Below are 22,648 nucleotides of genomic sequence, written 5' to 3'. Positions count from 1 at the left end.
TTTAGCATAGTCCTTGATACATAGGAGACACTTGAGAAATGCTTGTTCCTTTCTCCCACCTCTCTCTTTGTCCTCTCTCTCCCTTAGGGTTTACATCGTTTAGATTCCATTTTCTATTTTTAGAAACTTTCTTGATTTTCCATATTTTCTAGACTGAAGAAAGGAATTATGGTTAGAAGACCTGGGGTGAAATCTATCTGGATTTTTTTTTAAATGAGAGATTTCAACTTAGATTACCTCCTTTCTAGTTTAACCCTGTGATCCTTGTTGGGATCTCTCATCCTTCTAGCTGGCCCCCTTAGTCTTTTTTCCCTGGGTACCTGTTCTGCCTTCTCCCCTTACCCACTCCTCTCTCTTGCAGGCTCAGAGGCAGCCGCTGTAGGACTGAATGCTGGCCAGTGCATTTTGAAAGTCAATGGGAACAACGTGACGAATGAAAGCTTTACAGAGGTGTTGGACCACTTCCTGGCCTACCGAAGCCGGCAACAGGAGGCACTGGTGAGTGAGTGAACCTTAAGGATGCTAGGTCTTAGGGGGTACCGCCTTCCCTCGGGTCCTATAATGCCTGGGGCAGCAGCTGACCTGTTCTCCTATTCTGTAGGAAAATCAGAGTCAGACTCCAAGCTGGAAAAGGAGTAAGCATTTAATGCAGAGCCAGACTTGGTTTGTACCATCCTGCCAGAGGCACACTGATATCCAAGGGCCAAGATAGGATGAAAGCTGCCAGCCAGAACTTCACAGAAGGGAAGCTCAAGAGTAGGAAGCCAGAATCACATACATTTGATCAATCAGGGAGCTGACCATTTGTCCTCCTCAACCTGATGCTCCCAAATTGAAAATTTCATACCCTTAGCTGATGCTTTTGTGCTCAAATATCTGTGTCTCCTAGGTCTGTTTCCAATTCCACAGACTTTTCACAGAATTTCAGAGTTGAAAGGGACTTCAAGTCCAATCCCCATCTGAAAAAGAATTCCTTATGCTGTATTTGAGATCAGTGGCCATCCAGACTTTGCTTTAAGACCTCTAAGGAGGCAGAAATAGCCTCACTCCAGAAGTAGCCTATTCCACTTACACCTACATCTCAGTAGGACTTTCTTCCTCCCTTGTTATCAGGTCTGAATTTGTCTCTTTGCAGGCTTGTTCCTAGTTATGGGACTTGCAGCCAAACAGAATAAATTTAATTACCTGTTCCTTGTCTCCTCCCCAACCTCTTTTTTCTAGACTAGATAACCTTAATTCCTGTAGCTGATTTACTAGCCATGAATCTAAGGGCTACTACTGTCTTGGTTACAATCTTTTTAACACTTTTCAGCTTAATCTTTTCTAAAATGCGATGCCCCAAATGAACACTACTCTCCATTGATGTCTGGTCAGAGCAGAGCAGAGCAGATCTGTCTCTTTACTGGGAACCTTTGCAATTGCAGACAATTGCATTGAGTTTTGACTGTACATACTTTTACTTCGTGGAGCTTGAAATCCGATAAAGGGTCAGGTCTTTTAGGCAAACTACTGTCTAGCCCCGTGTCTTCTTTCTTGTATATTGTGGAACTGATTTCTTGGATGCAAAGACTTCAGATTTGTCCTTATTAAATTACATTTCATCAGAATCTTCACCATTTTTTAGTTGGTCAAGATTTTCTGACAATCATCCAGCTTGTAGCTTTGGTTCTTCTGCATGTTGTTAAAATTATTGATAAAGACATTCCAAAGCCAGGGATACTCCATTCTTCCCAATGTCACATCAAAGTATTAAATGATTTTTTTGGGGTCAGAATAGTTTTGAATTCAGTTAACTGTATGATTATCTCTTCAGCTTTTCAACAGGAATATCATAAAACTTTATTAAATGTCTTGCTAAAAGGTGGATATATAATCTCTTTGCCACTCAATCATTTTCGTGACCTGAATTTGGAGTTTTCCTGGCAAAGATACTAGAATAGTTTGAATGAATGAATAAGAATAGTTAACAGATTTCAAGTCAAAAGTTTGCAAAGCACTTTTTTATTTTGTCCTTACAAGAACCTTAGAGGTAGGTGCTATCATTAGCTCTATTCTTGCTGTTCAGTTGTATCTTAAATCTTGGCACACATTTAGGGTTTTCTTGGTAGAGATACAAGAGTGGTTTCCTTTCTCCAGTTAATTTTACAGATGAGGAAACTAAGGCAACCAAGGTGACTTGTCCAGGGTCACACAACTGTCTGAGTTCAGATTTGAACTCAGGAAGAGTCCTGACTCCAGGCCCAGGATCTACACAGTATACCACTTCACTGCCCCAAACTAATGACTATAAACTCCTTAAATTAACTCTACAGGATTTACTTATAACTAGGAAGTGTCTGAGGCTAGATTTCAACTCAGGAATATGAGTTTTCCTGATTTCATATTGGGTACTTTATCCATTACTAGCCCTATTTAATCTATTTTTAAAAATTTAATTTAATTTAATCTATAGAATCCTAACCCCATATGAGGTCTCATAACTGAACATGATTATTGTGAAATTATGATTTATTATCAGTAAATATTTGATTTGTATACCTACTTTATATACCGATATAAATGGGATCAGGTAAAAATTTCTTGTTGAAAAAAGGTCTCAAGGAAAAAAAATATAAGAAACCCTGCATAGATTATTGGATTATAGCTGCACCTAACTACCTCTGTTTAATTTCTTGAGTTCTCCTAATAACCAGTTAAACAAACATATCAAAAAAGGAAATAATACAATTGGTATGGCATGTATAGTTCTTACTGAGGCTATCCTGGCTCTTTTTGATCAGTGATTTCTTTCCCAAATGTTCATTATTTTTCTTTCTAATAATTTTGCTCACAATTGTCATTAAGCTCCCTGACTTCGAGTTCTCAGATGCTTTTTTCTTCCCTCTTTTCAGAGTTGGAATAGCATTTGCCATTTTCTTGTCTTGTGACACCTCTCCTATTCTTCATGATCTTTTGAAAATTCCTGACAATGAGTGCAGCGTAATTATACCTGCCAGTTTTTTTTTTTTTTAAACTACGTTAGGATATCTTGGCCTGGTGACTTGGAACTTACTGAGGGCATCTGGGAACACTTATTTTCTCCCTACTCATTTTGAGTTTCAACTCTCTGCCATTTTTGTTCTGTCCTTTCAGTCCAAATGTCATTTTCCTCAGTGCCATGTAGTTAGATATAGACTGCCAGGCAGGGTTAGAGTTAGAAGGAGATGATTGCTCATGTGGTACAAACTTATCAGGGATGGAGGAGGATTTCCCTGGGACTATCACCATAAGTGGGGAGCCTTCTAGATTCTGCTCAATGCTACAGCTGTGAGCCAGGTACAGAGACTGGAGACGGCACTGCCTGATGTCAAGGGCAACCTTCAGACCTTCTTCAGTATGCTTTCTGTCCAGATAAAAGTAATAATGACATTTCTATGGCATTAAAATTCTAAAAAGCACTTTTTGCAAACAGTGCTCTTAGTTGTTTTGTCATCATTTTGCAGGTCAGGAAATGGATGCTCCGATAGGTTCCCACTTGGATAGGTCTCCATACTCAGACTAACATTGTTTATTACCTCATTCTGTCTCTTAAAATTTCTTCTAATGAGAATTTATATCATATGTTTTATTAGGTAAAAACAAAAATGAACCATTTTTTCCCTACCACCTGGCTGAAATTCCTACTATCTCCTTTAAATTAGGATAAATTAGGCTATTTAATGTTCTTGTTAACCAAGACAAGTGGCACACTAGCTCATTATCATCCTTATTAAGACCTTGAAGGCCTAGTAATAAAATGGTAAGATGGGAGATTTTAGATCCTTGGGCCCTTCCCAGAGTCAGTAATCTTGGAAAGAGAACCATTCGCCTCCAGGTGGTATTATTATGGATCCAGATATCTGAGGCAAGGTAAGGAGGGAATGGGCAAGTACAGGCCAGCATCCTGTTTCTGTTTGAATTATAGTTTAGTAGTCCTTATGTAGAGCCGGAAAGCCCTTTGCCCTTACATATTGTAGAATCAGGTGCACTCGTGCTTGGATTAGGATAGGGAGCCTTGCTGTGTAGGGAAATCTGGGCCCATCTAGACCCAATACAGCTTCCATCTAACCCTCTCTCTTCTAGCCAGAATTTGGGGTAGCAGCTTCTCTGAGAGCTTCGACTGAGCCAAGGGTAATGTTCCTCCACCCTTGTGAACCCTAAATCCTGGGAATGTCAAGAGACTCATCACCTGCTGTAAAGCTCCCCTTCCCAGATTTCCTGCTCCTCTTCCTTGTTCTCCTCTTCGTTTTTATCAATTTCTTTGTCTTCTCCATGAGCAAAGTGGAGCAAAATCTGTTCCCAATTCTTCCTAATTTCCTCTATCACCTCCCTACCTTGATACACAGCTTCCTCTGGCCATCTGCCAATGAAGGGTTGAGCAGGAATTGATCCGAATGGGAGAGGGAGCCCTGGAGCAGAACCCCCACTTCACTTTTTTCATCTTCCTGTCTCTGTCCTTGTCTTCATTCTTTTTCATGTGATCCTCACTTCAATCAAGGCAGATGTATGTAGGCATTAGCCCATTTTCTAGGTAAAGAAACCAAGATATGGAGAGATCAAGTAGTAATAATAATAATGACCCAACTAGATTTTATTATCTTAATAAATCTTCATAAACAATAGTTTATAGAGCACTATGTTCAGTAATGGAGGTGGGCACAGGGAGGTAGATTCTATCCTCATGGACCTTAAAGTTTATCAGTGGATAATGATTTGAGTAGAATTTCAGAATAACAATAGCGCAATAAGGAGTGACTTGCTCAGGCTATATAAGTAAGTAGTTACCACTAGATTACAGGATTAGACCTGATTCTCTTGATCCTTTTCACTGTTTTGCCTTACTCTTAAGTATGAGTCAGTCTTTCTCAAAGGTGGGGAAGTCTAGACAGTAGAAAAAGCCTTGGGTTGGGCATTTGGAGTGTTTTTGAAAACCGATGATAGATTTAGTAATAAGTCAGCTTTTATAGTTTGCAAAGCATTTATAAATACTATTTTATACTCACAATAACCTTGCAAGGTAGGTGCTATTATTATTCCCATTTTACAGTTAATTTCCTTAACTGAGAGAGATATAAATAACTTCTTGGTTTATATCACTCACATATATTGTCTGAGAGAGATATAAGTGACTTGTTCATTTATATCACTCACAATTATAGTCTGAGAGAGATATAAGTGACTTGCTCATTCATATCACTCACATATATCGTCTGAGAGAGATAAAAATGATTTTTTCAGTGTCACAAAGTTAATGTCTGAAGTGATCCTTCAAGGGAAGGCACTCTAACCACTACCTTTAATTCAGTGTATAGAGCTAGAAAGGATCTTGGGAACAATCCAAACATTTCTCTTTATAGATAATAGCTAACATTTATATAGTTTGCAGTGGGCAGCTAGGTGGTGCAGTGAAGAATTTCCTCATTCATAAAATGAGCTGGAGGCAAATAGTTATTCCCCAAGGTCACACAGCTGGTCCAAAGTCAGATTTGAAATCTTTCTGACTCCAGGGCTGGTATTTTACTCTCTGTGCCACCTAGCTGCCTCAGAGCCTTCTTGTTTTATGTGTAGATACTAAAACCCAGAGAAATTGTGACTTTGGCAAAATTTTATAGGTAATAAGAGAGGGGATTTGACTATAAGTCTTCTAGTTAGGAATAAGCACTGCAGCTAGGTGGAACAGACCTGTAGTTAGGAAAACCTGAGTTGAAATTTGGTCACCTTAGGCAGTCATTTAACCCATTTGCCTCAGTTTTCTCATCTGTATAATGAGGATAATAATAGCAACTCAAATGAGTGTTAGTTATGAAGCATAGTACCTAATACATTGTGTTGGGAAGGCCTTGAGTTAAAATCCAGCCTCAAATATGTAGTAGCATATTAAATCACTGAATCCCATATGCCTCAGTTTCCTCATCTGTAAATTAAGCTGGAAAAGGAAATGGCAAATCACTAATTTGCCAAGAAAATCCCAAATAGGGTCACAAAGAGTTGGACGTTGTCAAAGATGACATATAAATTTCTACTGTACCACACTGCTTCCTAGTTTTTAGAGTTCTTGGGTAAGCCACTCAGCTATCGTATTCTGATTCCCCCCCCCCCCCAATTAGAGAAAACTAGAGATAGATCATAATCTCTGGTTTCCTGTCTTCTTCAAATTGTTGTAAGATTTTATGGAACTAATAGATATTGGAATGTTTTGAGACTATTATAGAAAAGGAATTTTTGGGGACATTTTTAGTGCTTTAAAGTATACCAAGCATTTTAATATATTATCTCATTTAATTTTTGCTATAATTCTGTGAGCTAGGTATGAAAGGTACTTTCTTCATCTATAGATGAGGAAACTGAGACTGAGGAAAATTCAGTGCCCTGTAGTTGGTGCTTGAGGCCTCTGATGAAAATTCTACCTGCTGGGCATAGAGTGTTCCCTTTGGGGGATGGAGGTGGGAGTGGATTAAGAATAATATTCCTGATGCTGCTGAGAGAAGAGCCAGAGTGAAAATATTTGGGGATCATGGCTGGAGGTAGTTCTCATCTTGTCTTTACTGCTGCACTTTTAGGAAGAGCAGGCTCTTCTCTTGGCTTCCCTAGCCTTGGATACTTGCTTCTTCATGTTGTTTTTTTCCTCCCCCAAGGGTTTGTACCAGTGGATCTATCGCACTCATGAAGATGCTGAAGAGGCTCGGGCCCAGCACTGGGGTCCTGGCGGCTACCTCAATGGCAGCCTCGATGAGGCTGGGGAACATGGACCCCTGGGCGGACGCCAAGATGATGAAGGTAGTGGCAGGGACTGGTTTGATGGGGGGAGGTAGTGACTTGTAAGCCTAAATTCAAGTTCCTATTCAGGAAGGGAGAGGTTGGAAAGAGACCTTGTGACAGTTTCCCTGAGAAGGATGACTTCTCACAGACCCTTGCCCAATATGAATGTCTGTGCTTTTTGTTCACTTTTGGAGTGGGGGGGTTGGGACTAGAGGTAGAAACATGTAGCTCCAGGAAACCCTCTGTCAAACTTTGTATCTAGGGAGAACCAGTGAAGGAAGAATATCATAGGATTTAGAATTTAGAGAATACCCAATTCCTAGCCTTCTCATTGTATAGAGGGAAAAACTGAGCCACAGAGAGTCAGAGAGCACTTAAATTTTGAAGTCTGGCATCTTGACGCCCATTCCTTCCCGTTACTATGGTTCAATTATTGTTTTTCAACGATGGGGGTTAGAGCCAGATTGGACAGTGGATAGAGAATGCTTGGCCCAGAGTTAGCAAGACTCATCTTCCTTGCTAGCCGGACAGGTCACTTAACCTTGTTTGTCTCTGTTTCCTCATCTGTAAAGTGAGCCAGGGGTGGAAATGGCCAGCCACTCCATTGTCTTTGCCAGGAAAACTCCAACTGGGGTCATAAAGAGTGGGACTGGAATGAGAATCATACTGACCCCCTTTCCTGCTGCTTTGTGGAGGAAGTAGCCAATATTAACAGAATGGTCACTGTTTAGAGATTGATTGCTTAGAGCAGTGGTTCTCAAACTTTTGTTTTCAGTATCTTTATCCTATTAAAAATTATTGAGAATCTCTCCAAAGAGTTTTTGCTTATTTGGGTTATATTTATAGACATTTACCATATTGGAAATAAAAACTATTTTTGAATTTGTAGACCCTCTAAAAGGGTTTCAGAGATCCCCAGGATTCTCTAGACCATACTTTGAGAACCACTGGCTTAGAGCTTCAAAGGAGGAACCTGGTTGAGTGGATGATCTGAAATCATTTTTTGAGGATTGGGTTTACATTCAATCAAAAGCAATGATGAACTCACATTTCTTTGTTGAATGTGCACAAAATGCTGCCTCACAACAAACATATTGTCCTTTTATAGATGAAAAAAATCATTTATAAAAGGCTGGGGTGGTTGAGACTTGGACCAGGTTAGCCAGCTTATAAGTGTTTAAACCAGCATTAATTAGCTCCCATTTCTTTATTGATTGTGTTCAAAAAATGCTGCCTCACAGCACACCTATTGTCCTTTTACAAATAAGGAAAATCATTTATAAAAAGCTGGGGCGGTTGAGACTTGGACTGGATCACCCAGATTAGGTTCAAACCCATCTTCCTAACTTCAAGTCTCCAAAATCCATTTTTCCTGGCTGTGAGGCTCTTCCTTTTGTTTATAATTCTTCCCTGCTTTATTCAAATGGACTAACCCTAAATGCTTTGCTCAGTGGAGAAGGAAGTTCTGACGTCATCTCTGGCAGGAGCCATCTACACCCTCCGCTCCATGTCACCCGCTGAGCCTCAGGGACAGGAAGAGGAGAGGTTTAGGGGAAAGGGGGGCGGGTGCTGGGCGAGCTGTGCCAGGACAGCTGGGCTCCATTTGACACGTGTCAGTGCTTGTGCCTGCAGGCATCAGTATAGCTCTGTGGAGGCGGTGTTTGCTCCCCGAAGCCCAATCCCCAAAACTTAATCCCCAAAACTTGCTCCCCAAAGGCCGCTTCTGAAGCCCAGTCCCCAAAGGTCACTCCCTGAAACCCAATCCCCAAAGACCGCTCCCCGAAGCCCAATCCCTGGAGGCCGAGTGGCTGCTCCCCAAAGGCCACTCCTCAAAGCCTGCTCTCGAAGCCCAAACCCCAAAGGCCGCTCCCTGAAGCCTGCTCCTGAAGCCCAATCCTCTAAGCTGCTCCCCAAAGGCCACTCCTGAAGCCCAGTCCCCAAAGATCACTCCCTGAAACCCAATCCCCAGAGTCTGCTCCTGAAGTCCAATCCCTGAAGGCTGCTCCCCAAGGCCGCTCCCCGAAGTCCGGCCTTGGTGCTCAGGGGCCGAGCCGTGGTAGGCCATCCTGCTGGGGTGTCCTGTCTGGGATCATGCTCTGTTCCTCTCCTTCTCTCTATTACTTATGTCCCGAGGATTGGGGGTTCCGGGCTGGGATGTGAGCAGATTGCTGTTTTCTGAGAGGGAGGAGATCTCCTGCTTCTTTCTAGAAAGCTTTAGTAGAAAGGGCACTAGACCTTCCTGAGAGGTCCAACCTTCTTACTGTGTGGTCCTGGGGACTTGATCTCTCTGAGCCCTCTAGTTTCCTTATCTGCAACATAAGGAATGAGATCTCCTTGGTTTGGAGAGTTTATAGGAGTGCTATCTACCTGTCACAATCCTGGAGGCTGGAATAAGAGGTGATTTTTTTTGTGTTGTAGTCGAAAGAATAACGTGTATGGAGTTGTCAGAGAGCTGATGTTCAAGACCTGACTTTGATACTTAGCTGGGTGATCTTGGCCAAATCCGACTTGTTTTCTTCTTTCATAAAATGGGAATAATAGAATAATCAGATGATACTAGGAATAATAACACTCACACTCAGGGCTGCTGCAAGGGAAATGTTGTAGAGACGTGACTTGCTCTACTTCTCCCTGGTCCTGGGAATGGAGCACAAAATAAAGGGGATGTAAAAAAATTGGCACTTTGTGGCATATGTCCATGAAATCAGTGACCTGAGATGGAATTATAACTTCAGATTTTTTCGGCTGGAAATCAAATAGGAACCAGATGGTTTTCAGGACCTTATGTTTGATCATAGCTCTTGGGATATGAATCATAACAGAGGACCTAATGCAGACTTGCAAATAAACATCCCAGATTCACCAGCCCCCTCACTTCTCCCATGTGCAACTGTGTGCCCCTCTTCCTCTACCCCCGGTTTTTTCCTCTCCTCCCCCCAATCATTTAACTTAGCCTGGAAAGATGAGAAATGATAAAACCTGAATTTCCTTGTGCAGGAACAGTTCCTGTCCAGGCTTTCCTGTCCATGATCTCACCTGGAGAATAGTTATTAAGTGCATCTTATAGAGTGACTGATAACATGAATGCTGATCATTTGCTTTTCCTGCCTCCCAGGCAGGGCCTAGTTTTAACCCTAGTTTTGTCATTATTTAGCTCTTGAACTATGGGCTAGTCACATCACAGTTCCTGGGCCTTAATTTACTCATCTATAAAGTGGGAATATAAAATGACCCCATATCATGCTGAGCTTGCCTTGCAATGTTGTTATTTAAGGTTAGATAGTATAAAAAAGGATTGAAAAGTTAATTCAGTTCTTCAGAGTATTTGAATGGGTATTTCTGTCACAGAAACAGAGAGCAGTTTCTTCATTCCACATTGGATAGTTGCTTAGGCCAAAATAATCCATCCTTTTATGCTTTTTGGCTGTCAGACTTTATGTATTCAGCTAGATTTGGTTCTGAGGTAACAGACACACAGTCTATTACTGCTCCTATAATCCAAACCTGTCCAGCTTGGTAGCATTTACTGACACATCCTTCAAAAGCAAGATTTTATTGGAGACCTTTGAAAAACATCCATGCAAAAAATTAATTCATTTTCCATATTTTTTTTGGTTGTAAAATTTACCAGAATTTCCTTTGCTTCAGTCAATCCATTCATGAAATGGGTATAATATTTAGGAATATTTTAAAACAAAGATCCCTTTCATTCTATGGACGAAGAGATTATTTCCAGTAGAGTATAGCTGCAGCAATGAGAAAGTACAGCTTGGGGTGGGTCTAAGAGCAGGCCAGTCTCCATGAGGCTAGTCCACCAGCGAGAGAAATAGAAATAGAGAAAATAAAGACAAATGCTAGCCAGGCAGGCACAGAACTCATTGCCCTTTCAAGGGATCCCTCCGTGAGGTCAACTCGACCCTCATTAGGATAACAACCTGAGAGGTCACCGTGGTTAAGCAAAGTAAAACATAAACCTCAGGAAAAGGACAGAATTGAATGTTTCCTTAATCTTTGTGTCTTTGGTTTCCAGATTTCTCTTTTCAGTCCATGGGTCCCCAGCTGCCCATCCCTGAAGGCAGCCCTGTGATCAGCCTGACTGTGGAAAATGTTCACTTGGAGCATGGAGTAGTGTATGAATACGTCAGCACAGCCGGGATCAAATGTTTTGTTCTGGAGAAGATTGTGGAACCCAAAGGCTGTTTTGCTCTCACCGCCAAGGTTTGGAATTTGTGTCCTTAGAGGGTCCCGTGACCATTAAATGCTTTTAGCAGGGTCTGTCTCAATCCTATCCAAAATGAGAGCGCTCAAGAACAGCCATGTGCAAAATTAAAGACTTTATTATACATAAAAAAAAAAAAATCCTATCCAAAATGGTGGGTTAGAAAGAACTCCTAAGGTATTATTAAGGTAGCCATTGCTGCTCTCTATAGCACATGCAAATACAACCCTAGGGAAGGCACACACACACTCAGGGAGACTTGAGTTCAAATCTGTTTTCAGACAGACTTACCTTAGGCAAGTCACATAACTGTTTGCCTCAGTTTCCTCATCTGTAGAAGAAGGATAATAATAGCACCTTGCAATCTTGCAGGATTGTTGTGAGGAAGAAAGGAGATAATAATTGTAAAGCACTTAGCCTAATGGTTGGCCCGTACTAAGTACTGTATAATTGTTAGCTATTTTTAGTTTTTCACTGCCAAAAATGGTGACCCATGAAGAAAAAAAATTTATTTGAGCCCCTGTTTTAAGTCCAAAACAGGTTCTTTCCATCTCACATATTCTGTGATAAAGTTGGGAAGGGAGATCATGTCCAAATTGGGTCGGGGGGCTGATTGCCAGGCCACATAACCTCAGTCTTCGAAATCAGCATCCCCCTTTCTTTTCCTTGCAGATCTTGGAGGCCTTCGCTGCCGATGACAGCCTTTTTGTGCAGAACTGTGGGCGGCTCATCTCGCAGAGCAGCGCCGTGGTCACCATGCCACAGTATGAGTTCCGGAACATCTGTGAAACCAAGCTGGAACGGATCACCAGGAGGATTGCCAATTATCAGGAGGTAGCCCCACTCCTTGGCAAGTCCCCAGACCTTCCCCTTCTCCTTCCCCCAAAAGAGAGCCCAGAGATGGGGCCGGCAGGATCCTGATGAGCTTCATGTTCATTGGTTCATTAATTAGTCGATTTATTATCCATATGTTTATGGGTCACCTACCAGAAGGGGGCTGAAGTTTAGATTAGACATGTGTCCTTCCCTGACATAAATATAGAAACTGTGATAGGTAGCATTATGTCTTACGTGCATTAGGAAACCCATTTCATTTAAATAGTTATTGAGTACCTATTATGTGCAAGGTTCTGTGCCCTGGATTAGCGATCAGAGACACTTAGTGTGCCAGATACAGACCCTCTCCCTCTTTCCTTTGTTGAAAGTACACTAGTCTCCGCTCATATACTTGTAGGGACAGAGAGTTAAGTTATTCTCTCATGATGCATCTCATTGTCCATGGTTGGGACCAATGTCCCTTGCACTGGTTCTAGGGCTGAGAGGTTCGTTTGCTGTCCCTGATCTTATAATATTTGTAATATTTGAAGACAACAACGGTCATATTATCACTAATTTAGTCTTCCCCAGGGCTTCCTCTGCTCCTCCCACAGACACTAGCCGCAGTACAGTACATAGAGCTCACAGTCTTTTCAAATCCCACTTCTGTTCATCCTAGTTGGGTGATCCTGGGCAAGTCACTTGACCCTTACAGTAACTGCCAACTCTAATTCTATTAAGCTGCAGGACCAGGGCCCATCTATTACGGGAGAAGTTCCTCCCTAGAAATTCTGGAACTGTACCAATGGGGGTCTCCAAAAAGTCGCTTTCTGTTCCCTTCTTTGTTTCCGTCCCCCACCTCTCTTCTCGTTTCTTATAACGCGGAGCTGAGATCTGTACAGGCTTTTCTGGTTAGAGATTGGCAAGTGACCTGAATCCTGGCCACCTGGGCAGAACAGCCCTTCAGGGCGGTGAGCAGTCAGCGTGGGAGATTGATCCTCGGGGATCTGGGGGCAGTGACCAGGCGCCCCGTGGGTCGGATGATGACCCTTTCTCTTTCCTCAGTATGCAGGGCAGCTGAGGGGCAGGGTGAGCCCTGCTTTCAAGCAGGCGCCTCTGGAGCCTCACGCTCTCTGCAGCCTGGACTTTTGCCCCACCAACTGCCACGTGAACCTCATGGAAGTGTCTTACCCCAAGAACACTACCTCAGTGGGGAGGTCTTTCAGCATCCGGTTTGGACGGAAACCTTCTCTGATCGGCCTTGATCCTGAACAAGGTAGGCCCGGCCCCTCGAATCCCCAGCCCATTTTAACCATAATGGGCCTGGGTGAGTTTTACCCTGGTGGGCAGGTGTGGGCAGGGTTCTTGTTTTTTCTACCAGTGGGGACAACTGAGTCAATACAGTCATTGTCACAGTCTAGTTTGGGGGAAGGGAAGGAGGAAGAGAATATTCCTCTATTCTATGCCAGAATAGAAATCATTTGGGCTCATGTCCTGGCTTTGGAATGTCCCTCCGTTCCTCTGAGCAAGGTCGAGCTAGGAAATATAAGAATGATACAAAAAAGGAGAGAATTCTCTCTGTCTCTATCTTTCCATATTTATGTATGTGTATGCATGTATATATGTATTTTATTATATATGTAATTATCTATTTTATATTTATTATGGATTATTAGATGTTGATCTAATGGATTGTTGGGTATTTTTGAACACACATCTTCTAGGTCATATAAACCCAATGTCCTATACCCAGCACTGTATCACCACCATGGCTGCCCCCTCCTGGAAGTGCCTCTCCCAAGAAGATGGGGAGTCTCTTGACAGTCAGTCAACTGTCAATCAACAGAATGGGGGGCCAGGTCAAGAAGACCGAGGCTTGAGCTTCTTACTGAAGCAAGAAGACCGGGAAATTCAGGACGCCTACCTACAACTCTTTAACAAGCTGGATGTAGCTGTGAAGGAGATGAAGCAATATGTCATGCAGATTAACAAGTGAGCCTGGGAGGGATGGGGCATGGGAAAAGAAGGCTCAGGTAACCACAGCATTCCCAAGTCAGAGGCAGTGGGCCTAAAACTCTTAGAATTTAGACTCGGTACTTATTTTAATAATATGGGAGAAATGTCTTATAGTGGAAAAAGTTTTGGACTTGGAAGTCATCATTTGGGTTTGAATGTGTGCTCTGACACACACCAGCTATAAATTCTCGATGAATCATTTTATTTCTTTGAGACTCAGTTTGTCCATTTGTAAAGTAGGGTGATAATACTAAATATTATTTGCATAATTGGAGTTATTGGGGTGAAATACACTTTGCAAGCCTTACTTTCTTTAGAAATATGTTGCTGCTATAGCTCTTATTAGGATTAGAATTATTCTGTTAGTTAGGAATCCATGAGTCACATCTCAGAGATATGGGTATTCTCTCTGCCATATTATAGATCACCCTGTATCTTAGTGAATGGCTTTTGTGGGTTTTCTTTGGCCAATAAAATTCATTACTGAGTAGGTAGTTTCAGTTAAGAACCAAAAATAGTAATGGGAATCAGTAAGTATTTATTAAGGGGTTACTATATGCTAGGGGCTGGGTAAACACAAAAGTGAGTTGGCTGCTGCCTTTGGGGAAATTTTACTGGGGAAATTCTAAGATATTTATGTCTACCGTTTCTCTGGCACTTTTCTCACAGAGGTTTTGTGAGGTCAGTATAATTGTGGCCACGTCACTACTACAAAATTCAACAGAATTTTAGTTTCCTACTTTATATAGGCCATGACATTGTTGATAGAGGAATGTGCCAGAAATAAGAAAAACATTAACTCATTGCCATTAACTCATTGAATAGGACCATGAACCCAATCGCTTACTCTAGTTTCCTTCTCTGTAAAATGAGGGGATTAGGAATTAATAGTTTCAAGAAAAGTATAGAAAAGACACAAACAAATAGAGCAGTTATTTCTCTCTCTTTCTATGTGTGTGTATGTCTCTGTCTCTCTCTCTCTGTCTCTTTTTTTCTCTTTGCCTCTCTATGTTTCTCTGTGTCTCTTTTTATCTCTCTGTCTCTGGATGTCTCTGTGTCTCTCTGCATCTGTCTCTGACCCTCCAACTCTCTCTCTCTCTCTCTCTCTCTCTCTCTCTCTCTCTCTCTCTCTCTGCCTCTCTCTGGCCCTCCTCTGTCTGTCTCTCTGTCCTCTGTCTCTCTTTGTCTTTGTTTCTCTCCCTTTCTCTTTCTCTACACAGACACACACATATGTATACACATTTTCTTAATACTAATAGTAGCTAGCATTTATGTAGTAATTTTAGCTTTGCAAATTGTTTCACATGTTATTTCTTCTCATCTTCATAACAGTCCTGTGAAGTATAGTTCCCATGGATTATCACCATTCTATTCCACAGATGAGGAAATAGAGGCTGAGAAAGTTTAGGTGACTTTTCCCCAGTCATGCAGCTATTAAGTCTTTGAGACAGGATTCAATATTGGGTTTTCCTGACTCTAAATCCAGACCTCTGTTAACAGGGTTTTTGGACCATCTTCTCACTTATTCTTTATATATTGAAATGTTTATGGATGATTGTTAAGTTTTCTGAAAGCTAGATAATCAATACCTGAAGCTTTAATTTATATTGTTTTCCAGTTTCTATGGTATAAATGCTCACATTGAAAATTTGACATTTATCGGTCTCTTTTCACTTACAAGCCAGGGGATTGTCAGGTAGAAAGAATTTTAGAATATTTGAGCTGGAATATAAAGTGTTAGAAATGGTAGAGACCTTACTTAAGTACAATAGAGAATGTTAGCAATGGAAAGGAACCTCAGAGATGATGTATTCTATCACTTGCATTTTATAGAAAAGAAAAGAAGAAAGAGAAAGAAAACAAATCTGATGTGATTTGTCTACATGTCACCCGGCAGGTTCATAATGGAATTAGAAATAGCAATAATTTTAGAAAGGAGAATGGGGGAGAGAAATATAAAGCAGTCACTTAATCCTTGTCAGATCACAACCTCAACACAAGATTGGGGCATTTTTCAGAGCTATCATAATCATAGGAACTGCAGGTTCTCATCCCACTGCTTCACACTGATGTCTCTTGTTCTTTCTAGATTATTGTCCACCATCACAGAACCAATGGGTGATGGATCCTGTGAACCTCCATCAACGGAAGAGGTCTCAGCCTCTCCCCTGGTCAGTGAGGACAGTGAGATTGACAAGGCAGACCACAGTGGGATCAAGAAGGTGTGTTTCAAAGTGTCGGAGGAGGACCAGGAGGACTCGGGACATGACACAATGAGCTATCGGGACTCCTACAGGTAGGATACAGCTTGGAGGGTGGAAGGGCTTGGTCACACTCAAAAAAAAAGTCACAGACCTGCTGCGAAATGTTTGTTCTGTCAAAGGCTCTGCGTCTCTCTTAAGACTTCTTGGCTGTGTGATCTTACACCAACCACTTCATCTCTCTGAAAGTCAGGCTCTTCATTCCTGTCTCTCTCATGGGAAGTGGGGTGGGGTGGTGATGGTTGGGGCCTCAGATGAGATAGTGAATGTCAAAATGGTTTGTAAATGCTAAAACATAGGAATATAAAAAAATTAGTAACAGGAAGAATGAAGTATAGGAGAAGTATTATTATTATTATTTATTATATTTTCTTATTACCTAAATTTCTTTCTGTATTACTTGTTCTCCCTTCTCCTAGGGAAACATACCTTATAATTAAAAAAAATTAAAGAAATTTTAATTTTAAAATTTAATTTAATTAAAATTAAATTAAATTAAATTAAAATTTTAATTTAAAGAAAAAGAGAACAAAAATTCAACAAAGCCAATCAATATTTTTTGCATTGTCTCACATCTATGGATACTTTTCTCCCACAAACATGGAAGGGCAGGATGTTTGAGAAGAAAATAGGAGGCATCCTCTCATATCTAGAAGACATTGCAGTTACTCACATGAACTTTCATTTGTTTATTTATTTTTCCTGAGGCAATTGGGTTTAAGTGACTTGCCCAGGGTCACACAGCTAGGAAGTGTTAAGTATCTGGGGCTAGATTTGAACTCAGGTTCCTCTTGACTTCAGGGCTGATGCTTTATCCACTGTGCCACCTAGGTGCCCCCTATTTTTTTTTTATTAAAGCTTTTTATTTTCAAAACATCTGCATAGATAATTTTCAACATTCACCCTTGTAAAACCTTATGTCCCAAATTTTCTTTCCCTCTCTTCTTCCCCTCCCCTCCCCTAGATGGCAAGCAAGCCAATATAAATCATATGAATTAATAATAATATGAAGTGATAACTTTAAAGTAGAAGTAATTCTGGCACTGGGTTCAAGCTTTGCTGATTGTGTGACTATGGGCAGACTGCTTCGTCTCTCACAATTGAGATTTTTTTCAGTTGAAAAATTGTTGAAAAGTTGAAAAATCTTTAGACGAAGATTTTTCTCATGCACAAAAAAGTTACATGTGCACTGTGGAAGAGATTCCGAGGGTTAGCCAAGGTTAGACAGTTCCAGCCATACCAAGCTCTTCCATCTTTGAGTTGCTCCTGGTGATCATGTGTTTTTCTACTCAATAGAACCCATATCAATTTATCTTTTGTCCTCTGTAGCTATTTCTCTCTCTGTCGAGTTGGTGCTGATGATCATTTCTAAACTAGTTTAGAAATGATGAAGAAGCTGTACCCCTCTCCCTTTTACTCACCAGGGCTATCTCATTGAACCTTGGAAATCACCTGACTCCATCTTTATGCATTTAAACCATCTTCCTCCTTGAAAGTCCTTAACCTTTGTCAAGCTTCTCAAAATAGAAACCTAGAGTTCCTGATAAGACCTTGGAGTTTCTCATCATGTCCTTTTTGTATCTTTTTCAGCGAGTGCAATAGTAACCGAGACTCCGTCCTTTCCTACACCAGTGTCCGTAGTAACAGCTCTTACCTGGGCAGTGATGAGATGGGATCTGGTAAGTAGGACAGGAACATTTTCAGGATGAAAAAAAAAAAGAGGATGCTAGCAAGACAGTGAGGAAAGATCTGGTATACATCCATATATGTGTAGCATTGTCAGATGGAAGGAGGTCTTTGGTGCAGAGAATGACTAATGTTCCAGGCAGAGACAATAGTATAAACTGCCCAGAGGGTGCACTGATTTTCAGGGAACAGTTAAAGGTATAGATTGAGAGAGTATGCAAGGAAATTAATGGAGGATAAAGTTGGGTGGTGGTGGTGGTAAGAAAATATTGGCAAGCTAAGGAGCTCAGACTCCTAGTAGGGACCTTCTTTACTCTGGAAATACCTGATCCCATCTTTATGTATTTAAACCATCTTCCTCTTTGAAAGTCCTTGACCTTAGTCAAGCTTCTCAAAATAGAAACTTTAGTAGGGAGCTATTGAAGGTTTCGTAAGTGGGGAGTATCATCAGATCTTTATTTTAAAGAGATGACAGAGGATGATAATCCTTGCTCTGCCAACAAGGATTCTTGTTAAAAAAAAAAAAAAATTCGGATGAGATGCTGACTGGGAAAAGACTATGGAAAGTGTGAACTTTCATGTATTTCTTTGTTCTCTCTCCCAGGAGATGAGTTACCTTGTGACATGAGGATCCCATCAGACAAGCAAGACAAATTGCACGGATGCTTGGAGCATCTGTTTAATCAGGTACAGACATCCCTTTCTGATAGCTACCAATCTTCCGATTTCCCTTTTGGAGAGGTGAAGACAAATATTCAGTCTGCAGTGTGTCTTTGCCTGCTGTGGCAGTTACCTGAAGCCTTTGGAACCCTTTTCAAAAAAATATTTTTAAATGCACAAAATAAATGTAAAATTACAAAGGATATGAACAAATGATAGTAAGATAAGTTATTAGAAGAAGTCATGGACCCCAGGGTTAAGAACTGTTCTAAGGCATCCTTGGCTTGGTCCTTGCTTTCTGAAGCTGTGTTCAAGACCCTAGGATTATAGATGTATTATAGATTTAGAGCCAGACGTGACCTTAGAGGTCACTGAGTTCAGTGCCTGCATTTTGTAAATGAGTAAACTGAGGCCCCGAGAAGCTAGGTGGCTTTGTAGTGCCGGATTTGGGAGTCATGAAAAACTGAGTCCGATACAGACGTCCTGTGGTTGTGTGAACTTGGGCAAGTCATTTAACTTTCAGCCTCAGTGTCCTTATAAACTTGGGGCTTATCTCCCAGGATTGAGATATTAAAGTATTATTAAATCTGTTACGAGGGTGACAGTTTGTCACCACCCAAGGTTGTCTGTTTAGCTTCTGAGTCTGAATTAACCTTGGTCCAGATCCATGTGGCGGATAGCTACCGGCTTGAGGATTCTCCTCCTTCCTTTCTGGCACTCTTTCTTGAGGTCTGTCTTTCTTCAATAAAACGTTGCCCTGAAGTGTCATTGAGTCATCTAGAGCTTCTTGGCATCTCAGGGCACCCTAGCAGAGTCCAGATTTTGACAGGTCCTACATAGATGAGAAGGACTGAGAACAGGACCAGTGGTGATTTATCTGTGTACTGGTCAGTGGAACAGCTTAACCACCAGAAGACTGGCTATGAAAGGAGGCACTTTTCTGGCTACAGAATTTCATGTAGAAGGGAAAATCTTGGATCTTTTAGGACCCTTGACTATCACTCCCCAGACCCGGCCCACACTAACCAAATGCCTCTGTTAAATGTTCCAGGTGGACTCCATCAATGCACTTCTAAAAGGGTCAGTCATGAGCAAAGCCTTTGAGGAAACGAAGCATTTCCCCATGGAACACAGCTTGCAAGGTAAGCCTCTAGATAGGGTATATTGAGATTTCTGCACAGGTTAGGGTCAGTCAGGAGCACTGAGATGAAGCAGGTATCTTGACCTACAGAAGGAATTCTAGCAAACTGTGCTGTTTGGAATATCCCAGTCAGGGTAGAAGGTCAGGAAATCATTACTTTGAAGCCCTTGCCCTGCTTCTTTCCTTTGGAAATTCCCCCCTTACAATTTTTTGTCTAGTGGGAAGTCCTACTTGAAGTTGCCTGAACCTATTATTGTTCTGGCCAAGATTTTCAGTGTAAATACCCTGTCAGCCCGCAAACCCCCTCCTGGGACTCTAAAAAATGGCTCATTTCCCTTGGAGATGGATGGCAGCCAGAGCTGACACCTCCTCACATGATTCAAAATTACTGCTGCCTGTCCTGTACTTCCCAGCTTGCTTACCCAGTGCAGAGTCAACAAGGCAAAGTGATATCAAGTAATATCTATATATCACTTATATATATATATTTATGTATGTATGTTTTTATATACATATATATAAAGCCTCCAAAAAATTTCCTACCTTAGGGTTTGTATGCACACAGGTATATAACCCAGGTCTGGACCCTGATACTCTCTAGTAAAATCATGACGATCTAGTAAACTGGTTATGGAGATCATTTTTGTACTAAGTTTCTTTCTTTGAAGGAAAATGCTTACTGTTTGAGGAGACAGAATGATAAAAGAGCACTGAATCTGAAATAAGGAGATTTTAATTCATTCAAATACATCCTCTGATGCTTAATACCTATCGGCAAGTCATTTATCCTCTAGGACCTCAGTTTCCTTACCTGTAAAATGAATGAAGTAGAACCTGATATTCTCTGAGTGCCTTTCCAGCTCTTGATTTGTGGAAAAAAGATCTGGTGATCTTTCAGATCTGTTTTAACAACCTGTCTATATTTTAACGACATGTGTGAGGTTGGACAGACTTATTAAGGCAGGCCTTTAACCCTGGTCTCTTTTCATATGTTGCATGTTCTTACTGAGAAATTGATAACTTTGTGATGTTTCTAGTGAAGGATATTATAAACAGACCTGCCCTTGGAGAGATGGGTGTGTGGATTTTGCATGGACATGCTTTGAATGACTTAAATCTTAGTCTTCTGCTTTCTACTTTCAATGCCTCTTCTCAATCAGTTATAATACAAAAAAAAAAAAAAAAAACAGATCTAGAGAAATCCCTTATCAGGTATCATTTAGGTCAAAGTGCTTTAAGCAAGGGAGAACCGAGAGGTCAGAATCACTTGGCCCTTTCATTCTATCCCTGTGAGTCCCAGGTCCTGATTCTTGATAAAACTGCCAGTACCCACATAAATCTTTGGAACTCTAATGCATCTATCATATTAGACCAATCTTGCTGGGTCTATCTCATCCCCATATACATGTGGTCAGCATAGATGCTGCTTTCAGCTTTTGAACCACCTGGTATGTTGAATAAAGATGAGTCAGGTGGTCCCCTTGGCTCTTCCCCTCACCCACTCTGAGTTTAACTCACTGACTGATTGGTGGGATGAAGATCCCTTTCAGCTTTGCATTCTGTGAGCTGATGGGGCTCACGGTGGTCACGGTGGATCAGGCCTGTCTCCTGACCTGCCCATGGCTGAGGCTTCCCATTACCAGACACACTGTCCCCCGATGGGAGCCGTCTTCCCTCCCTCCTCTCCCTTATTCTACTTCATCGCCTTTCTACCCATTGGTAGGGTATCCATTACCTTCTCTCAACTTTCCTTCCTACTGCAGACTTTAAACAGAAGGAGGAATGTCCGATCCGGGGCCGGAGCATGATTCAGATAAGCATTCAAGAAGACCCTTGGAACCTTCCCAACTCCATCAAGTCCTTGGTGGACAATATCCAGAAATATGTGGAAGGTAGGTGCCTAGGATGGGTCGGGGGCCTGGGTTCTACAGCTGCACTACCTTCTGGGTGATCCTTGGCCCAGGAAGGGAGTTGGATTGTTGAGGGCAGCGAGGTGGTATAATGGAATACTGCTAAACATACAGTTTGCCTGGATTTCAGCAAAAACTTAACAGCCCCTCTGCAGCTCTTATAGAGGAGAAGAAAAGGGAGCTAGAGGAGAGATGGGCTGGGGTCTAATGGAATGACCAAAGTCATGGTGCATCGCTGTCACCTTAGAGATGGATGTCTGTGGTGGAATGCCCCGGACATTTGTTTTTGACCTGTGTTAAAGGTTCTGTTAATGATTTCAGAAAAGGCAGAGAAGGCATATTTTTCAACTATCCCTGGGAAGACTGACTTTCCCATCTTTCCTCATAACCTCAAGCCCAAATATGGGTGGGGATCTTGTGGGGAAAGTTTTCCTATAATTCCCTCTAACTTCTGCAGGGAAAGGGAAATTTTGGGTGTGAGAGGCTGGTTGACTTGGCAGCAGATGATTATGCCCAAAGCCATTCCCCCTTTCCCTCCCAGCTCAGCCCAGAAACAGTCCTGCTCTGGAGGCTTGTTATGACCCAGTTGAACCAAGGGAGTAGTTGTCCCAGTCCCTCCTGTAGAGTTCCTTGGGGAGTGCCTGCCTAGCTTTCCCTCTCTCTATACTCTCTGCATAGATTCTTATTCTCCGCCAAATAAAGTTCGTAATCCTCTGTTTGGCATTCAGGGTCTTTCTGGTTCATACTTCCCTCCATGTTCTCTCCACTGTCAAAAAGGATGATTTTGTCCCCAAAACACATCTCTCTCTGGGCCTCTGATGATCTCCCTCTCCACTTTGCCAGTTGAATCCTTAGTTGTTCTTCCTTTTGGGAGGACCTGGAATACCCCCTTGATGTTTTTCTTGACAAAACTGCCAGTGCCCACATAAATCTTTGGAACTCTAATGCATCTATCATGTTAGGTCAGTCTTGCTGTGTCTGTCTTATCCCCATTAAACTTAAGGCCAGGAATGTGTCGTGTGTTGTTTTTGTATCTCCCTCTGAGTTGGGCACAGTGCTTGGAGCTGCACCTAAATGCTTAATATGGTCTGAAGTTCTTAGAAATGCGTCCCATAGCCTCAGACTTCTGAGATTACACTCTTAACTCTCTTTTCTCTCTCCT

At 41.7% G+C, this 22,648-nt stretch overlaps 1 protein-coding gene across 1 annotated transcript in view; it reads left to right on the top strand.

Moving 5' to 3' along the window:
• The window catches only part of PREX1 (phosphatidylinositol-3,4,5-trisphosphate dependent Rac exchange factor 1), a 204,638-nt gene that overhangs the window by 169,119 nt on the left and 12,871 nt on the right, over nt 1–22,648 (top strand). Inside the window, exons 20-30 of the mRNA XM_012539711.3 lie at nt 362–498; nt 6,654–6,795; nt 10,808–10,995; nt 11,669–11,830; nt 12,878–13,088; nt 13,537–13,804; nt 15,918–16,124; nt 17,680–17,768; nt 18,380–18,462; nt 19,487–19,577; nt 21,340–21,468. Of these exons, the coding sequence (XP_012395165.2) occupies nt 362–498; nt 6,654–6,795; nt 10,808–10,995; nt 11,669–11,830; nt 12,878–13,088; nt 13,537–13,804; nt 15,918–16,124; nt 17,680–17,768; nt 18,380–18,462; nt 19,487–19,577; nt 21,340–21,468 (1,707 nt within the window). The remainder of the gene's footprint in view (nt 1–361; nt 499–6,653; nt 6,796–10,807; nt 10,996–11,668; nt 11,831–12,877; nt 13,089–13,536; nt 13,805–15,917; nt 16,125–17,679; nt 17,769–18,379; nt 18,463–19,486; nt 19,578–21,339; nt 21,469–22,648) is intronic.

Source organism: Sarcophilus harrisii, chromosome 2, assembly GCF_902635505.1.
Source record: "Sarcophilus harrisii chromosome 2, mSarHar1.11, whole genome shotgun sequence".
NCBI classification, from domain to species: domain Eukaryota; kingdom Metazoa; phylum Chordata; class Mammalia; order Dasyuromorphia; family Dasyuridae; genus Sarcophilus; species Sarcophilus harrisii.
Note: the sequence above shows the minus strand (reverse complement) of the source record. Positions and strands in the feature narration are given on the sequence as shown.